The 21,471-nt window shown below is 36.6% G+C and overlaps 1 protein-coding gene across 1 annotated transcript in view; it reads right to left on the bottom strand.

Moving 5' to 3' along the window:
- Positions 1-21,471, bottom strand: part of LOC121426334 (unconventional myosin-Id-like) — a 64,356-nt gene that overhangs the window by 39,824 nt on the left and 3,061 nt on the right. The window contains 2 exon segments of the mRNA XM_041622602.1: positions 1,600-1,693; positions 10,417-10,625. Coding sequence (XP_041478536.1) covers positions 1,600-1,693; positions 10,417-10,625 — 303 coding nt within the window.

Below are 21,471 nucleotides of genomic sequence, written 5' to 3'. Positions count from 1 at the left end.
ACTTGGATAAATCTTGCCCATTTGCTCATTAACACAGGGGCTTGCCGACTGACTGACAATGACCTATCAAAAGACTGGTATCTCTACCTACATAGGTGGAAACAATTTGGGGCCTATTCAGCATATAATACAATGTATAACTGTGAAGCTGCAAAAATAATAATGTTTCGATGTACAGAAGAACACTCAAGGGCTTAGAGCATACATGTATGTTAAATATATTAAAACAAGACAATGTATAGGAATAATTGGAAATGAAATACCAGTATACTTGAAGAGGGAAATATTTCAGCTTCAAATTGTCTATTAAATACTTGTAATAAACAGCAAGAGTAAAAACTACCTCACAACCATATTCAAGGAACCAATATTAAAACTTTCAGAGGTGTTTGTTTTAGAAATTTCCTCTTGAGGAGGTTTCAATTCCATGAAAAAAAAGTTCCACTAAACCAAATTATACTTTGAACTTTTCTAAACCACTTGTAAACTTGCGGCTTCATAGTTTTGATATAAACAATATTGAAATATCTCTGATATTTATACATGTACAGTAAATGTACATGAACATTGCATGCTGAAAACATACTGTACTAGTAAGGATTTCCATTCTTTGTTGACAATGAGTACATTTCATGAGGTTCTGAAGAAACTGAACAGCCATAGTGATCTACCTACGGCCGTTCAGTTTCTCTGGACTGGTTCCAACTGAATCGATTCTGGGAGGATTTATCCAGAAAAGTGACTGTGAATGTACTTTAAAGCTAAATTACAGTACACTGTAGTCGCAGTAAAATACTGATTTCGTGAGAAAGTCTGTAAAACCAAGGTTAAGTATTACTATATCATCGTCGATCTAGATCTGGTACAGTTAAGGCCACCGCACAACTTACGGCCCCACTGGTCGGCAACTGGCTTGCGACTGAGTGAGGTGAGATGAATCGCAAGGCAGTCATAAGCCTCGACACCGCACACCTTGCGATCCGATCTGCGACTCCCGCATGCGCTTTTTTGGCATAGCATCTGAGAAATTGCGCTTACTAATGCGTATGCATGTTGTTTATCATAATACGCGTTATGCAACTCTGCTGTCTGATTGGCTGGAGGTTGGATTGAGCTTGTGATCTAGTCATAAGGATTCGACATGTCAAATCCTTCCGATTTTCCTTGCGACTTGTCTCTGACCGGTCTGCGACGCTCAAGCTGACCAGAGCTGTGACGTCACATCTCCCCTCACCCAGTCGCAAGCCAGTCGGCGACTGGTCGGGTCGTAAGGTGTGCGGTGGCCTTTACATAAACTGTACTTTGTGAAATCATAAAATCTAAGCTGAAAAACAATCACACTGAAGATCGCCAACACAGATAGGCCCATGTGGGACAGTGTATATTATATTGCTGGAATAAAGACCTGACAGAAGTGCCCGAATCCGCACTTATTTTGCCTATTTCTCAGCAATTACACATATTTTTTTATTCATATACAGTATGTAAACAGACACTTGGGTGGTCATTATATTGGATTCTGTAAAAAGTCATTTTTAGATCGTTACCACAACTGGAATTTATCTTTAAGAATGTTAAAAGTAAATAGAACACACCTACCTCTCTACCTCTGCTTGTTGACTCACATTTGTGACTGCTGCAATGTATCTCATGATGATCTTTGAGGCTTCTGTCTTCCCTGAGCCACTCTCACCTGTATTAGATAAGAAAGGAATAAACAAAAATAACTACTGAAAAAACATACCTACTCTCTAGTCTCTACCAATGTTTCGCTACTATAATTTCTGAAGTAAATTGCAACTTTGCCTTATCCCAAATTGTCTATTTCATGGGCCTACTACATGTAGTTGGTCCACCATCTATACCTGATAAATTTGTCACGCATCACGAACCATCCTCTCTGCGCACTTCGATGCGAAAGTTGGTTTTGCAGAAAATGCATTTAAAGAAAAGCTTTTTTAAAAGCAGCAATAAGCGCACCTACAAGGAGAGAAAATTATTTACTGGTGTCTTCGTTCAAAAGTTAAGGTTCCAAAGTTTCATCCCGTATCTTTATATTTTCTTGAAGTTAATTAGTTACGCCACAGTGGGCATCATAACAGATAGGGCGGTTCGTGGAATAGATATCGCGCCTCGCGATTTCACCATGAACCGTCCACTCTGTTACGATGCCCACTGTAGCATAAATAATTCACTTCAAGAAAATATAAAGATACGGGATGAAAGTTTGGAATCTGAACTATCGAACAAAGACACCGGTAAATAATTTACTTTCCTTGTAGGTGCACTTATTGCTGGTTTTTTAAAAGCTTTTCTTTAAATGTGTTTTCTGCCAAACTAACTTACGCATCGAAGTGTGCAGAGAGGATGGTTCGTGGTGCGTGCGACGAATTATTAAAATCCATCAAGGTCTGGAGGTTTGAAAGAAAATCCAATTCTAAATCTTTAATCATTAAAGATTTTGAATTGGATTTTCATGAATCCATTTGATCTAATTGGGACGGTTGGGTTTGACTTGTTTACATCTATTCTTTTTTAATACTGCTCTCAGTTGAACCTTCAGTACAATTTCTTATTTTGGATTTCAATTTATACAGCTCTCTAGGTCTCTTACCGCCCTTTCACACAGTAAAATCATAATATGAATAATGATTCCAGTGAAAAATAAGGATAATGATGAATTTTTAGCACGTGTGAAACCAAACTACAATTACGAACGCTTTATTATCACAATCACAAATTCTACTCCGAAGGTGAATTCAAAGTTTCACTCAAAATTACAGTACAAATTTTGCGTGTGAAAGGCTTGACCTCCAAAACATCTGGTATGTCTCTTTTCAAGCACTTCCATAGTCATGCACTCATTGTCGCATACATTCATAATTCCGAAGCTTTGTTATTCCGAAGGTTCGTATTTCCGAAGGTTCGTAATTCCGAAGGTTCGTTAGTCCGAAAACGAAATGAGGTTCGTAATTCTGAAGGTTCGTTTATAGTCCAAAACAAACTAAGGTTCGTAATTCCGAAGGTTCATTAATCCAAAAACGAAATGAGGTTCGTAATTCTGAAGGATCGTTAGTCTGAAAACGAAATGATTAACGAACCTTGTTGCGTTTTCGGACTAACGAACCTTCAGAACGAACCTTATTTCGTTTTCGGATTAACTAACCTTCGGAACATCAAATCTTATTTCGTTTTCAGATTATCTAACCTTCGGAATAATGCCACAAATGTTCGGATTAACGAACCCTTTTATGTTTTCAGATTAACGAACATCGAGGTATAGGCAATTTACGTGTTTCGGAATTACGAACCTTCGGAATAAAGAACCTTTGGAATTACGAAGTGTAACCCTCATTGTAGTTTGTATATTTGCTGTACAGTGCTTTGATTAAACATGTCACCAAGGACACTACTGCCTTCGCTCGGGAATTTGAATTCAAATCACAGTTTTCAAGTGAGCGTGTGAAAGGTCCGATGATTCCAGAGACAAATTGAAATCATTACAATGATGATTCAAGATTCACTTGTGAAAAGGCCCTTAAATGTACATGTAGTTATTGCCTGGATCATCCCATTTCTACTTTGCTTAATATCATTTTGCCTTTGTCAAAAGCAAATTTGGTTCAACAGTTCATCTCATTTCTATTCATATAAGCCTTGACTACAGTAGGTGGCAATTAGATGAAATGTTATTTACATCTCAATTGGATTTTAACACCAAGCTAAATGAGAACAGTGTAATGCCTGCACCATCTCATTTCCCCTTTGCCTAATATCATTTTGCACTTTGTAAAAAGAAATTCAGGATAGTTCATCTCAATTCTATTCAGACTACATGGAGGTGGTTTATCTAATAGATGAAATGTTAAGAAATGGAAATTAGACCATCCCCCACAAAAATTGTGCCAAATGCCAATTAGACCATTACAAAGATTAGACCATGTAGGAGAAGATCAAATGGAAAGTAGACAAAAGTTGGCAATTCTACCATGGTAACACCATTGACTCTACTAGGATCCATGGTAACACTATGCTCTAGCATGTATTCCTGTCTCATTTCCTGTAGCCTTGGCCCTTCTTCCCTTGTCAAATCAAGAAGGCATTGGTCAAATTCAGTGGGTCAATATTGGATTGAGGCAGACTAATTTTGGAAGGTGCCTTTCAAAAAATTCTGTTCATCTACAATTCAGGGGAATGCAATCGTCTGGTTTTTTTATCCGTCCATCCGTCCGTCCTTCCGTCCACCCACCATCCATCCACCGATCCATCCATCTATCCACCCATCCATCCATCCATCCATCAATCCACCCATCCATCCATCCATCCATCCATCCATCCATCCATCCATCCATCCATCCATCCAACCATCCATCCACCCACCCACCCATCCATCCATCCGTCCATCCATCCATCCATCAACCCATCCATCCACCTGTAAAGTATAGGCATTTCCATAATGATTAGAATATTTTGTGTAGGCAACACTCTCACCCCACTCCCTTTCTCTTTCCCCCTCTACATTATCCTTGAATGTGTGTATGTTTAGTGTTAACAGGTTTATGGGCAGGGTGGTTGACCCAGACGGTCACTGAGCAGTGTTCCCATTTGAGTCAGCATAGTTTATAGTAGAATAGAATTAGTTTAGTCTCAGTATAAGCTCATGGTCAGAAAGTCTATGGAATGTCAGTGTAGGTAAGTGTAGATCTGTTCAGACTGAAAAATTTTGTTGTGCATAGTTTATTAATTTAGTTTTGTATGGCAGTAGAATTAGGGAAACACTAAATGGTCAGGATTTTGTAGAAAAGAGAGAACAGGACTTATGACGTGGCATAGAGAGCTGCCACATGAATGGAACAGAGGAGACATTTTTTTGCTTTGAAAAGGATTGGACAGAGTTGGATTTGATGTGAAGAAGAAGAGAACACATTGTGGCAGTTGTGGAATATTTAGTTTTGTGACAAACCGTATATTGAGAATTTTGACCAATAATCAGAATCGGAACCCCTTTCAAGACATCACTGATAAACGCTATGCAGATTGTGAGTATTTTTTAAAGCCTATTTGTGGAATTATTGTGGAGTCAAAATACCTTGTAAGACGCTTACCTGATATATATTTTTTTGATCGTGCACATTCGTTTTGGTCGACACTGGAAAAGAGACGCTATCCGGAGTATTTTTATTAATTTTGGATCCCTTGTTGAAGTATCATCCTCATCGATTGAGACATTTATTTAGGAGAGATTCTACACTTCTTTCGCTACCGTTATCTCCATACCGGACAAAAAGTCTCAAACTGCTTCCTTTTATTTTGTTTGGTTCTCCTTGTGGATACTGACCGATCTATTTTTATTTAATGTTATTTAATACATAATTTGAGATTGCTTTCTGATTCTGTCCAAGTTGTGATATTACATTTTTGTTACCTTTATATTTATAGCCTTGTATCTTTATAGCCTTGAATATATATATCCCCAGTCATCCTATAAAACCTGTTTGACTTTGTTTTTGTTTGGCTCCTTGACTACAGAAAGTATATTGGTTTGAACCTTACACACCCACCCACCCACCCATCTATCCATCCACCATCCATCCATCCATCCATCCATCCACCCACCCATCCATCCATCCACCCACCCATCCATCCATCCATCCATCCATCCATCCATCCATCCATCCATCCATCCATCCATCCACCCACCCACCCATCCACCCACCCATCCACCCATCCATCCACCCACCCATCCATCCACCCACCCACCCACCCATCCATCCACCCATCCACCCACCCACCCATCCATCCATCCATCCATCCATCCACCCACCCATCCATCCATCCTTCCATCCATTAACCAACCCATCCATCCATCCTTCCATCCATTAACCAACCCATCCATCCCTAGTGTTATCAAACACTGTAGTAGAACAGTGTAATGAAACTGCATATAATTTTGGTTAAAAAAATAATTTCAATGAAAAATTTAGAATTGTATTAAAGCCTATTGTATGCAGTACATTGTGCAGCATTGCAGCATTATCAAACACTGACTTTGCACGTAAACCGGATAGTGAACCATGCCTCGTTGATTTAATTGGCTTCCAAAATTAATACTACGTCATGTACATGTAGTTTACACTCAGAAACCCTGCTTTCAATTGTGATTAGCATCTGCAAAAATTATGAACCATTCAGTCAAATTTTGCTTCTGCCCATCACAAATGAGCCAGAGAAATTATACAGTGTGGGCAATGAGTTTATAAACTCAATAGTGAAGGCTATGCTAACTATGGTCATAAATTGTTGTATTTTCTACATTTAAAAGGGTTCAAACTTTCAAAGGCTCAGAGTCAATATGAATTAATGAAGAAGAAGAAACAAAAGAGCAGTCAATCATGTCTCTGTCATCTCCAGATAACAATAAAGTTCTCAGTTTCAAAAATTGTCATAATCTCATCAAACCAGCAATTCCATTTACTGTAGGGCCTACTACTAGCTTTTGAAAATTTTTGAAATTGAGCCCAGTACCTCTACATTGCAGGTGCAAATGTCCTTTAATTCAGAGAAATACAACACTAAAACTAAAATTTAGAATTAACAAGTGGAATGTCTCTGGCACCTGCATCACATCACGCGATTCAATATAGCAGCAGCGCTGACTTTGAAAACTACTATAACTCGCAAAAGATGTTCAGCGATACTTGGATACTCTTATTTCCACGTTTTATGAACTACATGTAGACCAATACACTTACAGAGATATGAGGGTAATTCAACAAATACCCCCAACGTGGACAAGGTTGACCCTAAATGACCTTTGACCTTGATCAAGTGACCTGAAACTTGAACAGGATGTTCAGTGATACTTGATTACTATTATGTCCAAGTTTCATGAATCAGATCCATAAACTTTCAAATTTATGATGGTAATTCAACAGATACCCCCAATTGGGCCAAAGGTCATTGACCCTACATGTAAATGATTTTTGACCTTGGTCATGTGAAGTGAACCTCATACAGGATGTTCAGTGATACTTGATTAACCTTATGTCCAATTAAGTTTCATGAACTACATGTAGGTCCATATACTTTCTAAGTTATGCTGTCATTTCAAAAGCTTTACCTTCGGTTAAGACTTGGTGTTGACACCGCCACTGTCGGAAAAGCGGTGCCTATAGTCTCACTCTGCTACGCAGGTGAGACAAAAATGGGCAATATTCATAATCACTATTGTGTTTAATACTATATACACCTGTAGTATATTTTGTTATTCTTTTTAAATGTAAAGTTTAATGATCCATAGGAGTCTACGAATCCACAGACTAATATCCTTTTGGATGGATTTCCATACAAATTTGTCCTTGATTGGGACTAATAAAGACTATTTGTCCTTGATTCTTACCTGCCCCTCATTCACACTACCATTTTATTTTAAATGCATACAATATTTATATTATCAATAGCTGGACATCTACATGTATTGCAGGGGCCGCAGAACCAGTCGTATACAAATAATGTAAATATGACCCCCCACTTTCAAAACCGTTCCATGGCCCGTGTAATGAGAATCATCTGGTGATCAGCTTTATTTCATATTTGGTGCTCTATCGATTTAAAATAAGCCAAACACCATCACCAAAAGGACAACGCTGAAATTGAAATTACACAATGAAAGGGTGGGGCTCATTATGCGCAAGCTTTCATGACGTCCATTTGACAACACATAAACGTACAAGTAGTACACTCTAAATTTCAATATTAGATTTAGATTTAAACTTTATGGATTTAAATGTGAAGCTAGGATATCTATTCTAGACTATTTCTTAAGTCAAGATTAGAAATAAATCCAAAAGTACACTGATCCCTATTACCACATGTATTATCGTTTATGTGAGTAGATTCAAAGGTAAACACTAGCATAAATGTCAATTTTTAGGGGTTGACACTAAAAAAGTGACAGTAACATGAATTTATAATTCTCTGTGCCGATACTCTCTAATGTATAATAGATTTCCCCTAGTGTGGATGGGGTCTAATAAAGCCTATTTGTCCTTGATTCTGTTTAATTTGATCAATACCGACACCAGCCTACAAAACAAACAGGTGCAGCGAGGCACACATTGCTGATTAATACCGGTGGTCATGAATAAAAATGTGAGAGTTTATTCCATACGTTTATTGATATTTATAGAACCTGCTAATTATTTTGACCAACTCAGTCTTATGAAGTGCCTTGACTGCCTTCTTTGTGACTACATGTATGTGGATTCTGATATCATTTAAACCTATTTTTTTTTTTATTTGTGTTTGTTGTTTTCATAACAAAAATAAAGAATTTTTATTTCAATTCTAAAGCCATGTTTTAATACTTGAAAATTTTATTCAAGGGGCTAACCTATATGCATCAAACATTTTTTTAAATACAATGCTTTGTGCCAACATGGATGAGTGTATGATCTGCAAATCTAAAACTTAAAATTTGGCATGCTGAATATAAAAGAAACACAACAAAGTCATTCTGTTAAAAAGCATTACATGTACCAAGATAAATATTGTTTGTACATTAATATACACTGTTGTAAATAAAGAAAGAAAATGAAACTACACATGTAACAGAATTAAAGTTTGTATCAATGAGTAAAGTCTGAAATTTATAGACTCTAGATAAGAATTCTAAGAATCATTTATATTGGATATGTACTTTGTATGATATCAAGAGGTTGACAATGATTGTAAAGTCCAAAATATTAAAAAATAATGCAAGTAGCAAATGAATAATTGCCCATCAATGACAAGACAAAGGTTTGTACTATTTACTAAGTATACACGTAAGGGTGTGTTCTTAAAATTCAAACAGCAACATGAATCATGACTGGAATCGGAAAACGTGGATATATAATGACAAACAAAGGGTGTGTTCAATGTCCCCCCATTCCCGGTTATACAACATCTTTCGGATCGCGATTCGGAGGAAAATTTAACTGCCGAAAAAGGTATGTTTGGAAACGCAATCAGCTCTGAGAATACAACCTTCAGCATCGAGAATGTTACACTGAACATGATTGATTATTTAAGGGACTAGCCTATATCATAGTATATGCATCAAACATTTTTTTAAATACAATGCTCTGTGCCAACATGGATGGTGCATTTTTATCTGCAAATCTAAAACTTAAAATTTGGCATGCTGAATATAAAAGAAACACAACAAAGTCATTCTGTTAAAAAGTATTACATGTACCAAGATAAATATTGTTTGAACATTAATATACACTGTTGTAAATAAAGAAAGAAAATGAAACTACACATGTAACAGAATTAAAGTTTGTATCAATGAGTTTATAGACTCTAGATAAGAATTCTAAGAATCATTTATATTGGATATGTACTTTGTATGATATCAAGAGGTTGACAATGCTTGTAAAGTCCAAAATATTAAAAAATAATGCAATTAGCAAATGAATAATTGCCCATCAATGACAAGACAAAGATTTGTACTACCCGGTATTTATACACGGAAGGGTGTGTTCTTCAAATTTAAACAGCAACATGAATCATGATTGGAAACGTAAAACGTGGCTATATAATGACAAACAAAGGGTGTGTTCAATGTCCCCCCATTCCCGGTCATACAACATCTTTCGGATCGCGATTCGGAGGAAAATTTAAATGCCGAAAAAGGTATGTTTGGAAACGCAATCAGCTCTGAGAATACAACCTTCAGCATCGAGAATGTGACACTGAACATGATTGAGTTTTAAAAGTCTTTTTATTTTATCTTGCAGTGGAAGCCTACAAAAGCATGCAGTGCTCCATGTAGGCACAATGGAGCTGTGTTGTCCAATCAGAGATAAGAGCTGTCCCATGCTTGTCTGGGTTAGGCAGAAGAGTTGGCTAGTGCGAACACGAAAAAGTATAGTACGGAGTTATGTATGTAGGGTTAACAATAGTCCGGGTTTAAAAACCATCTTGAGAAATGGGTATTTTACAATGTACGACATAGGTTTTTATATGTAGCATTCATCTTTTATTGCACTCAGTAAATGGCAAACAGGTAGAGTTCTGAAAGTGGACATTCTAATAGTGGTTCAGAGCAGGACACCAATTCTATGTTCCACTTTAAATTCTTCCTACAGATGAAAAGAATTTTAAAAGCTCACAAAGTTCCCCAAAAATTGAATACTCCCCAATGCCTGAACTGTATACTTCTGCATCAGAACTCTATTTTTTTTAAAAATATAACAAAATTTGATGATTATTTTGCTTGTTGATTTTAATGGGTTTTTTTTCAATTTTAAATTTTTTTCCCTAAGAATTTGTCAAATATGATTTTTTTTTCTTTTTTGTTTTCTTTATATAAACTCTGTGGGTTCAATGTCTTATTTTCAAATAATTAATGAATACTGTACAATACAATACCTGATATAACAATACATGTGTCCCTGGCTCTCCTCTTCATTGACTTGTACGCTGCGTCTGCAATGGCGAATATATGAGGAGGGCGTTCGTAGATCTCCCGCCCTCTATAGTCATTAACCTGCTCATCTCCGTAAATGTTGACAGTTCTGTATGGGTTTATGGATACCACTACTTCTCCGATGTATGTGTAGATGCGCCCCTTTTGGAATCTGAGATGGGGGAAGAGGAGGGGTTCACAGAGATTAGATTAAAGAGAAATACCAGTAGTTGCAGTAAACACTGATTTCATGAGAAAGTCTGTAAAACAAGGCTTAATTGTCAGTATATCATCGAGGATCTAGATCTGGCACAGTTACATAAACTGAACTCTGTGAAATCTTGAAATCTATGCTGAAAAATGTTCACACTGAAGATCACCAACACAGATAAGCGCACGTGGGACAGTGTATAATGATTGCTTCGAATGTCGGGCCCGTCGCTCTACCCGAATCCTGTGCTTATTTGCTGATTTCTCAGCAATTACACAATTTCTTCCAGCATTCCTTTGGCACATATGTTTTATTTATACAAACAGACACTTTGGTGGTCATTTAATTGGATTCTGTATGAACTCATTTTGATATCGTTACCAAAACTGGCATTTACCTTTAATATTCTGTTCTTGTGTCATAAAACAACTCCATTCTCTTTCCAATAGACCTTGGAGTTGGATACTGAAGTTGACAGAATATTTCTAAGATTTTTTTTCTTTGATTGGTTCATTCTACATGACTTGTACACCTGAACATGGTATCGTTTCCTCAATGGACATTGTAGACGAAATCATTTTGCCCCCAAAATATGAAATCAAATTAGTTTAATATAAAGAGTAAAAATAATTATAAATTGATGAACTTTTCCTGAAAATACAAGATTTGCATTGTAACTCAAATAATTGTAAGAGTAAAAATAATTATAAATTGATGAACTTTTCCTGAAAATACAAGATTTGCATTGTAACTCAAATAATTGTAAAACTTCATTAGGCTGTACACTAGTGTGTGTCAATACATGTGATTCAAATGAAACACACATTTCCACAATTTATCAACGTTCTGTTTTAATAATCTTGAGTACGAACAAAAGGATACCTGTAATAAAAATATTAGTATAATTAGATTGGTGCGAGCGCAAAATGATATCACCATGACAAGGATGGATTATAAATCTCCGTCGGCAATAGTGCATAATGAATTAATTAGCAATGCCAAATTCAATTTACATACATGTCTCACTGATACCATTAATACAGACAAACAACTTTATTAAAAAACAAAGCTAATTATTGACAATAGGGAAACGTGGGAAAACACCACTGCTACGTTTACTGAGATCATAGCACTGATGCATATTATGAAGTTCATCACACACACGGTAGATGAGTTTGAAATTAATTTCTATATTGGATTTCTTCGTCCAGATAACAATTTACGTGTACGCTTCCCTGCCACCATAAATTGATGGGATCGGCCACAAACCTTTGTAGGTCAGTCACTGCACTGTACATGCATATCCTTTTCCGCATTTTTGATCTCGAGTATTTTATGTACAATACCATATGAAACGGGTGAATTGCAAAGAAATTCTTGCCACGATGTCACGTGCAACTACATGTACATGTCCATGTACTTGAAACCAAGAGCATAAATGTACAGTTTATTTCACATTGATCGATGACAAAGGATAGTCCTATAGCATCGTTGAATTAAATAAAGTAATAAAGAAAATTTTTCATTGTACTTTACATTTACACTGTACATGTACATGTGTCAAAGAATTACTGGTCAACGTCATTGACGATACATGAATTACAAACTCAACAAACTTCTATTAAAACAACAATGTTCTAGTCCCCTTGTATAGCTCTGCTACATCCTTTTAACAGAACTTTGTGTTTTTCTCTTTCCTACATGACCAACAGAAAAAAGAAAAAAAATCAAGGGCTTTACTACAGTACATGTACAGGTACATGTATGTATCATTATGTACAGTACTACTACAGCACTCATGCCGATACAAAGTACTCAGTAATACATTACCAAGAAACTAAGCATTTTATTTCAAGTTTCATGTAGCTTCCTGAATTAAAGTGAAGACTCTAAATACAATAAGACCTCATACATGTACATTAGGCCCATCAAAATGCATTCCCATTGTGGCATTTACATGAATAAACCTTCATGGAAAAATGAGGAAAAAATTGGAAAGCAGATGGAATATTAAAAGGTTTTAATAGGATTTTTGAAAGAAATAAAGTTGGTTGAGGGATTTCTGTGTTTTATATGTCACAGCAGGTAAATGGGGGAAACCCCCTTCCAGCTGAATGACTCACATACAATTTTGGGGAACCCCCTGCTGGACCAAGTCATTGAAGTCTCCACAATAGTGAACACTGTAGTCTATTTCTCAGACCTCATCAATGCAATGCTTCTTTCTGTCCTTCTTCTTCTCCTCTTTCTTGTCTTCTTCTCCCCCCACCAGACTCCTCCTTCACCTTCTTCTCCCTCTTCTTCCTTTTCTTCTTGTTCTTATTCTTCCTCTTCTTCTCCTTCTTTCTACTTCTCCTTCTTCATCATCATCTTCTTCTCCTCCTCCTCCCCCTCCTCCTTCCTTCCTTCTTCTCCTTCTTCTCCTCCTTCCTTCTTCTTCTCCTCCTCTTCCTTCTTCTTCTTTCTTCTTCTTCTCCTCTTCCTTCTTCTTCTTCATCATCATCATCATCATCTTCTTCTTCTTCTCCTCCTTCTTCTTCTTCTCCTTCCTCTTCTTCTCCTCCTCCTATTTCTTCTTCTTCTTCTTCTTCTTCTTCTTCTTCTTCTTCTCCTCCTCCTCCCCCTCCTCCCTCCTTCTTCTTCTTCTTCATTACTCCAACCCCTCCTCCTCTTCTTTCTTCTTCTACAGGGATCAACTGTAAATAGAGAATTTGAGGTGGAAAGATACAAGACAGTCAAGACTACATAGTATGTCCATGAACCTCTCCAGCACAATTCACTGTGCCTCCTCCATTAATTCATAACAATACATATAGCCACAAAAGGCACAATCACAAAAGGTGACATAAATATATTCACATGTACGTGTCAGAAGAAAAGGGAAATAACATCACCACTCAATAATATATTGATCAAGAAGAGTCAGTGGCTTTCAAAAGGAAGTGATTTTTAAAAAAAAGACAAAGAGTCAAGTACTGTACAATTTTAATGTCTTATTCAGCATAGTAATGCATTCCATTTCCAACAACTTTTGCATCACTGTACACTGCTGTTGACTTTCCATTGCCTATTAAATCACACAGAATAGGGTCATAAATAAACCTTCACAATTATACAGTACATAATATTTATTAACGCTCAACTTGAAACTTTATGATCTACTACAATTTGTATACCTTTCTAGTTTTTAATTACATTTATAAGAAAAAAAAACTTCTCAAGAAGCGAGGCCAATCAGAAACAGAAAGAGAAAGTATTGCCTTGCTTTTAATAAAATCAACTTCCTATTAACTCTACATGATGTAGACAAAAAAAGGAGATACCAAGTCTAGTACATTGTAATACCATGTGTTAGTACAAGTAGGTCCATGGTAATACAAATCTGTAAAATTTGTATAACAATACCTTGATAATTAAAAAGGTTATATGGTAATTTTTATACTCTGTGACTATACTACAATGATTTGATTGTGAAGAGAAAATACATGTAGTAAGCTGTATGATCTGACAGCTTGGCCAGAGCAATGACAGCACAAATAGACCAGTTCGTAGTTACTTCATGGACAATTTTGGTCAAATGACCTTTCATTTTTTTCATCATGATAGGCAGATTTCAAAGCAAGATATCACGTAAGCTTGCCTTACATAGCAGGATGAAGAAATTGAATAAACCAGGTGACTAGAATAGCACACAAATGAACACTTAATGAAGGCATTTGTTGCATCCAATCTTTGAATGCATATCTTAGCATGTTGCACAATGTACTTGACAAACTGTGAAATACCAGTGGTTCGTGGAAGCATTGTTGCTTTTTGTGGATGTAAATGAAAACGACAATTAGAAAGAATATATGAATAATCAAGACATCAAAGTTGGTGCTTATCTCATTAATAGTACAAATGACCTTCTTCTGATCATGCGCAGAAAGGAACTACGAACTGGCTTATTAGCACTCACTTTTATAGGGTTCAAAACAATTTTCTCTTTTAAGTGGCTGAGATCATGGACCTACTAGTACATGTGGGTCCATGCTGAATTCAAGCCAATACTGAGCTCAGACAGTAATTTGCATTTTTTCGTTTATTCAAAGCAATCATGAACCCACTATGTACACATTACCTCTGTAGGACCACAAAACATTATTTACTTTTGTCTTTGCCATGCAATAAATGTCAATTTGATGAAAGCTTGCTTGCGTTTAACGTTTAACAACCTGGGCGGCCCCGTATGTGCTCTTATAAATGGTTCCTGGGGCTGATTTTGTGTTTGATCTGAATACATACCAATCAAAACTATCAATTGTAGAAATGTAACCACAAAGAGCCAATGATCAACCGCTATAAAGCTTGTGTTACATGCACCAGGTGGGTTTTTCATAAAGTTGTCTGTATAAAGTTAGCGACTTTAAGAGTGACCTGGTAAATGGTATATTCATTGGCGATGGTAACCCGCGTAAGAAAGGTTCACCAGTCGTTCTTAAAATCGCTCTTAACTTTAAATAGGAACAGCTTTATGAAGTGGCCCCCTGGTCAATTTAATTCCTGTTATGTTTCACAAATTACAGGAATAATTGATGTCATTGTGACTGCGAAAAAATTATTTCAGTAACTAAACATTTTATTTGGTTGCTTCAAGTTCATGTATACACATGTACACGTACAAGTGTAGCCTGCAAGATGAACTAGACCAGATGGGCGTTTCAATAAAGCTGTTCGTATAAAGTTAAGAGGGACTTTAAGAATGACTGGTGATCCTTTCTTGTGGTAGATGTATTGGTGATGGTTACGCACGTAAGAAAGGTTCACCAGTCGTTCTTGAAGTCGCTCTTACATGTCTTACGAACAGCTTCATGAAATGGCCCCCAGAGCAATCATGTCTTCCCTTTACACTAACACAAAAGATTTGGCTAACTTTTTTGTTTAAATAAATGTACATAACAAGGAGGAACAGATAGGCCGCTCCCTGAATTTATTTCAGAAAGACTGTGCAGTCTTTCCGAGATAAATTCAGGGAGCAGCCGGACCTCTGACGATCTTCCTACTACATTGTTTATTTGAAAAAGAGTTATTTGCACAAATAACTCTTTTTCAAATAAACAACAGTAGGAAGATCGTCAGAGGTCCGGCTGCTCCCTGAATTTAATTGATAAATTCAAGCAAAATAATACCCCCAAGCCATGCAATTCATTGATGATCAAACAGTACATAGACTACTCAAAATCGTTTTTTGGAGGTCTCACATCCTTTTGTGCAATTCATCCTTTCATTTCCTTCCGGAGTTGAAGTATTTCCTGCTTGCACTCCTATCTCTCAAAACAAGTAAGGTTTACATTACAAAGCACTTTTACAATGTATTTCATAGATTCAAAACCATTCTTAATACATAGGAAAGAGGATTATTCAACTTTATACATGCACAGGTTGTGCTGTCACTCCTTTCCCACCAAAATCTTTTGGCTGAGCATAATGCAAGGCTCGACATTAGTGGTGGCCCGGTGGCCCGGGGCCACCAAAAATTCATCTCGGGCAACCATTATTGAAAAAATGTTAAGTTTTGGTGGCCCGAATCGGGCAACCAATAATTTTCAAAGTAGCGCAATTTTTCTCCCGATTTTGCATGCATTTATCAACTTTCTACAGTTCAACTTGCAAGCCAATTCGTCATGCGCCTTTTTTGTTAATCTACACACAAACACACACACACAAAGATTGCATAGTCATGACTGTATGTAGGCCTACCGCTGGCACAACTATTATTCAGCCGGCCATGTCTGACTGAGCTTTGCATGCGTGAAACCACTGCAGCCAGCTAGCTGTGCGCTAGCAGACTATTCAGACTTAGGAGCTTCGATACGAAATGTTACTGCTAAGAAATCTTCCCCAGAACATTGAAAATCTACGTCAAAGTTTCATTTTACACCAATGAAATGCCCTTCTACAGTCTATATTACTGAAACCTGATTAGTTGCAAGCATTAAAAGGAGGAATTATGACCTCTCTTTTGACTCAAAAAGACCGATTTCCAAATGCATTAATACACATATGGTGAGTACATCACAGTCCCACATGTGCATTTGAAATTGTATGTATGTTGATATTTCGTTTTTTCGAAGCTGTGTCTCTTCTAGCCAAAAATAAATAGACAGCTTCTTTCTTTCTTGTTCAATGACTTCTTAAACCACTCTCAAGGAAGTTAATAGTTTGGGAAGGTGTTTCATTGATATGAATTGTGAATTTTTCCATCATTTTGTCAAATATAGGGAAGGAATTTTCTCACTGTTTTTCCAGATAACTTATGCCGTTTTCTTATTTTTTTCTTTCATTTTTTACAGTGATTAAACCATTTATACCCCTTCCCATTGAATATGCCTGATTAAAGAATGTTTTTACGGAATAATAATAATTATAATAATAATAATTTTCCCTATTTTTTTAATTTTGTCTTATTCATTTTTCTTACATTTTCTTTTGTTTTTTTTCTCAATTTTTTTCCTGTTCTTTGTTTTTTCTTTCTTCATTTTTTCTTTTGTTTCATTTCACTTATTCATTTTACAATTTTTTTCTTTTTTCAATATACTATTCTAAAAATTATTTTTGTTTATTTCCCCCTTTTGTACATTGTTCTAATTCTGCAGCATATTTTTCTGTGATTTTCTCCTGCTATAATATGCTGGAAAAGAGAAAATAATCTGGATTTGGGGCTTGCATAATCTATGTTTTACGATCAAAAAGGAAGAAAGGAAAAATCATTGTTTTGTAAATCTATCTGAGTTTGCTATATGCACTATTTGTTTACTTCACCATTATGAGTGTGTGTCTATATGGAGATTAAAAGTCCACACAACCTGGGAACAATACAATTCTTTTATTCTCTTTCACTCATTTCATATTTACAATGATAGAACAATTTATATATTACCACAAAATAAGTAAAATAACAGCAAGCACGATTCACATACAAGATGTACAAAGAATAGTGGTAGTGACTGCAGAATATTTCAGAAGTTTGTTTTATTCATTTAATTAATGTTTTTCTTTATATTTTTCGGGCCACCAAACTTTACTGCTGGGCCACCAAAAAAAATTGTTTGAAGGTTTTGGTGGCCCGAACGGGCCACCACCAAAAAAAGTTAATGTGGAGCCTTGCATAATGGATAGCTAGCCAAAATGATTTCTGACCAGCAACAAAAATGATTTATTGAAAGCATTTTGAGCAAAAAAGTCAAAATTTTGGCCAGTCAATATTTTAATCTGAATGGGATATGGGATGCCCTATTTTTTCGAATCACCAAAAGTGGGAAATGCACAGCACATTGTATTGAAGGATATCCTGTTTACATGAAACTCCTAACCTTGGCCAGTCAGACCGCAGGTCCCTGTGCTAATGAGCAAAAAGGCCAGATTCATCCAAATCATCTCGTGGCTGAATCCTCCTCCTTGCAAAATCTCGTGATTCGTGAGATTTTCTTTCTCTAAGAATTTACCTGTTTTAACCTCAAGTTAAATGAAATATTATTGCGCCATCAGATAGAGTAAAAGTTACTCTTTCATATTGGTCATTTATTTTGTATACAATATTTTGTTAAATAAGTAAATTTCTGGCCTGAAAGTGTGCCTCAAAACTGAATTTTCTTCCTCTGTTTTCTTTTGCAAATTGTGCAAAACTTTTTATTTTGAGCCTCAATGATATCTATATCACCATAAAGCTGAACTTCTCTACTTTCTCACAATGCCACTCTTGATATGCGGCACCTTTTAATCGGGTCAAGATCACACTTTTCCCACCAAGGTACAAGACGAGATTTCTGAAATTTTGTACTTGCATGAAATCCAGAGTCCTGATTGGCTGGATAAGGTTCACAGAACAACAGGCGCGGGGTATTTGAGGAGATTACCACATGGGAAGTGTGACCTTCGAACCAACCCAGGCACTGGAACCGTTGGAATTTGCCACTGGGTGGTCTCTTTGACCAATCAGAGTGCAGTATTCTTATTTTCAAACTGCTTTATGTACTTGGCAAATGAAAAGTGTGATCTTGACCCGATTAAACCAATTCTTATTTTGAAACCTATATCATTTCAAAGCATACAGATTCAGCTTTATCATGATATAAAAATCATTTGGGCTCAAACATAAATAAAGTGTGAAAATAGCAGCTTTTGTCAGGTGAAAATATTTATTTTGTAGCATATTTTAGATCAAAATTTTAACCTATATTACAAAATCTTTGAATAAATCTAAACACATGACCTGAGAGAATGATTCTTCTTCTTTACAATGGTACCAAATTCATGAAATTCGATGCACAATTAGAGCAGCAATGACCGAATGAAAAGAGGTGTTTTGGTCCGCATCAAGCTCATTAAATATGCAAAACAACTCAAATCATGAATATCACTTGGATGAAAGAAGCCACTTTCTTTGGACCTGCAGTCTGACTGTGGCTGGTAGTGGTAGTGCTGCCTACATTTTAAGCCAACACTGTAGTACATGTATGACCCCTGTTACATCTGAGAGATTCCCTACCTCGGGCCGGCCCGGGGCCTACCTCGGGTCGGAAAGAAATCAGATGTAAACATCCCAAACCTACCTCGGGCCACCTTTTAGCGAACCTACCCTAGACCACATCCAGAGGTAGTCTCGGGTAGGTATCGGGCCGGCCCCGGTCAACCGATTCGTAGATGTAAACGCACACAAGCTTTCGAACCTATCTCGGTCCGTTCGCCAGCTGTCAAATTACGTCATATAGTGCGTGCTATCCCCTCCCCAGCCCCGTCGTTCTTCGAATGTTTTTGCGGCATGCGACATGTGAATTGTGATTGATAAAGTCTTTGATTTGAGTGAAAAGAAGCATTTTAAACGTATCCTTTTCAAGTCGATCATATCTTCCACGACTGCTGGGATCATCAGCATTCTTTCAGAATCTCGGGTAACTTCAATTACTGTAGCGCGCACGAATTATTCGGAGCCTAGATCGAGAGCGCCTTTTAAAGGTGTCAGCAATCGGATGCCGCTCGAAACAGTACAGATAGGGTGATAGGGGAGGGAATGAACACTGTGATGTAAACAGACCACATTTCGGACTCGGTCCGTTCGCGAAGCTAATCCACCAATAATCCAGTCAAGGTTGCAAGTGGACTCGGTCGGGTCTCGGGTAGGAAACTTTCAGATGTAACAGGGGTCTATGTTAGTATGAAGAACTACATTTGTACATGAAGGCCGATATACACTGTGCTAGATTTTGCATAAACATTCATTTCATTTTGGTCCATCAAAAATATACCTGACACAAAACTGAATACCAAGATTTGGTTCAGCAAAGAGCCCCCCCCCCTCAGTCTGATTAATAACACCCAGAAAAATTGCTCACACAGCTGCACAGTGTAGGCCTATTAATGTACACTGTATAGGCTATATGCTTGGCCTGTTGCACTGTGTGACATTCTCGGCAAGTAATTTCTTTAGCTTCGGATCTGAACGACCCCCCGAGAGCCTAAAATGTTTTGTTGGCCGAAATACTTCAAAATTCTGCTGGCCAAAAGCCTGCACATGTATGCCCTACTTGTAGTCTACATGTACTGAGACTATAAAAAATAATGTTTTTAAAATGTCTGCATACTACAATCAGGGCCTAATGCCTATAAAAGGGATTACATACGTACATTCACTTCACTATTTGAAAATGTAGTATGTACGATAACATGTAACACTACAATACAGTACGTCCCAGAAAAAAACGAAACCGAGATTTGGAGATGATTTATCATAATCATAAATACAATAGACCAATGACCTACCATTTTAAAGCTTAGAATCTCCTCTTTCATCTGAAATTACTAAGATTATTTCTCATTCACGCATGAGTGAACAAAAACAATTCGAAGATAGGTTGCCAAAAACTCATTTGGCTGGGGGTATCTGAATTTCAAAAAGAAAATCTTATGACTAAAAAGTTCAATATCTGCTCTTTAATTTGATACCTTAATTACAGAAAATGGTCAAGAAGTAAAAAAGTTATCATCCCTCAAAACAATGCTTGCATTTCAATAATTTCATTAAATAAACGTGTTCTCACTGGTTTCCCACAGAAGCTAACGCATGGTAACAAAAGACTTAATGCATGGCTGATCGTCAACAAAACGGAGTGTCGAGTGAGTTTGAACGCTAGCCTGTAAAACCGCTTCATTTTATGAAATTATTGAAATTCAAGCCTTATTTCAAATAACCAGAACTTTGTTATTTCTTGACCATTTTCTGTAATTGAGGTATCAAATTAAAGAGTAGATATTGAACTTTTTTAAAATGTGGTTTCCTTTTTAAAACCGAGATACGGCCCGCCAAGTGACTTTTTGGTATTCCCTTTTAAAATTGTTTTTGCTCACTCATGCGTGAATGAAAAATAATCTAAGTACCGGTAATTTCAGATGAAAGAGGAGATTCTAAGCTTTAAAATGGTAGGTCATTTGTCTATTGTATTTGTGATTAAGTTATGATAAATCATCTCTAAATCTCGGTTTCGTTTTTTGTGGGACGCACTGTACATGTACATTATAATGATGACCTTTATCATCAAACAACATTCAGATTTCCATAAAATAGTTTTCAGTAGGCTGTTCGCCTGAAACAATGAACTTTGAATGGACTTTACTTTTCATACACATGTAGGCCTACATGTACATGATGTATTCTACATGTATCTCTATTCGCAATAATTATGATGCACGTATTTGCATATTAACCTTTAATACATTTGAAGCATGAATGTTGGTGTCTGAATACAAGCCTACTGATTTTGGAATCATTCCA

The sequence above is a fragment of the Lytechinus variegatus genome, chromosome 13 (assembly GCF_018143015.1).
Source record: "Lytechinus variegatus isolate NC3 chromosome 13, Lvar_3.0, whole genome shotgun sequence".
Lineage (NCBI taxonomy): Eukaryota > Metazoa > Echinodermata > Echinoidea > Temnopleuroida > Toxopneustidae > Lytechinus > Lytechinus variegatus.
Note: the sequence above shows the minus strand (reverse complement) of the source record. Positions and strands in the feature narration are given on the sequence as shown.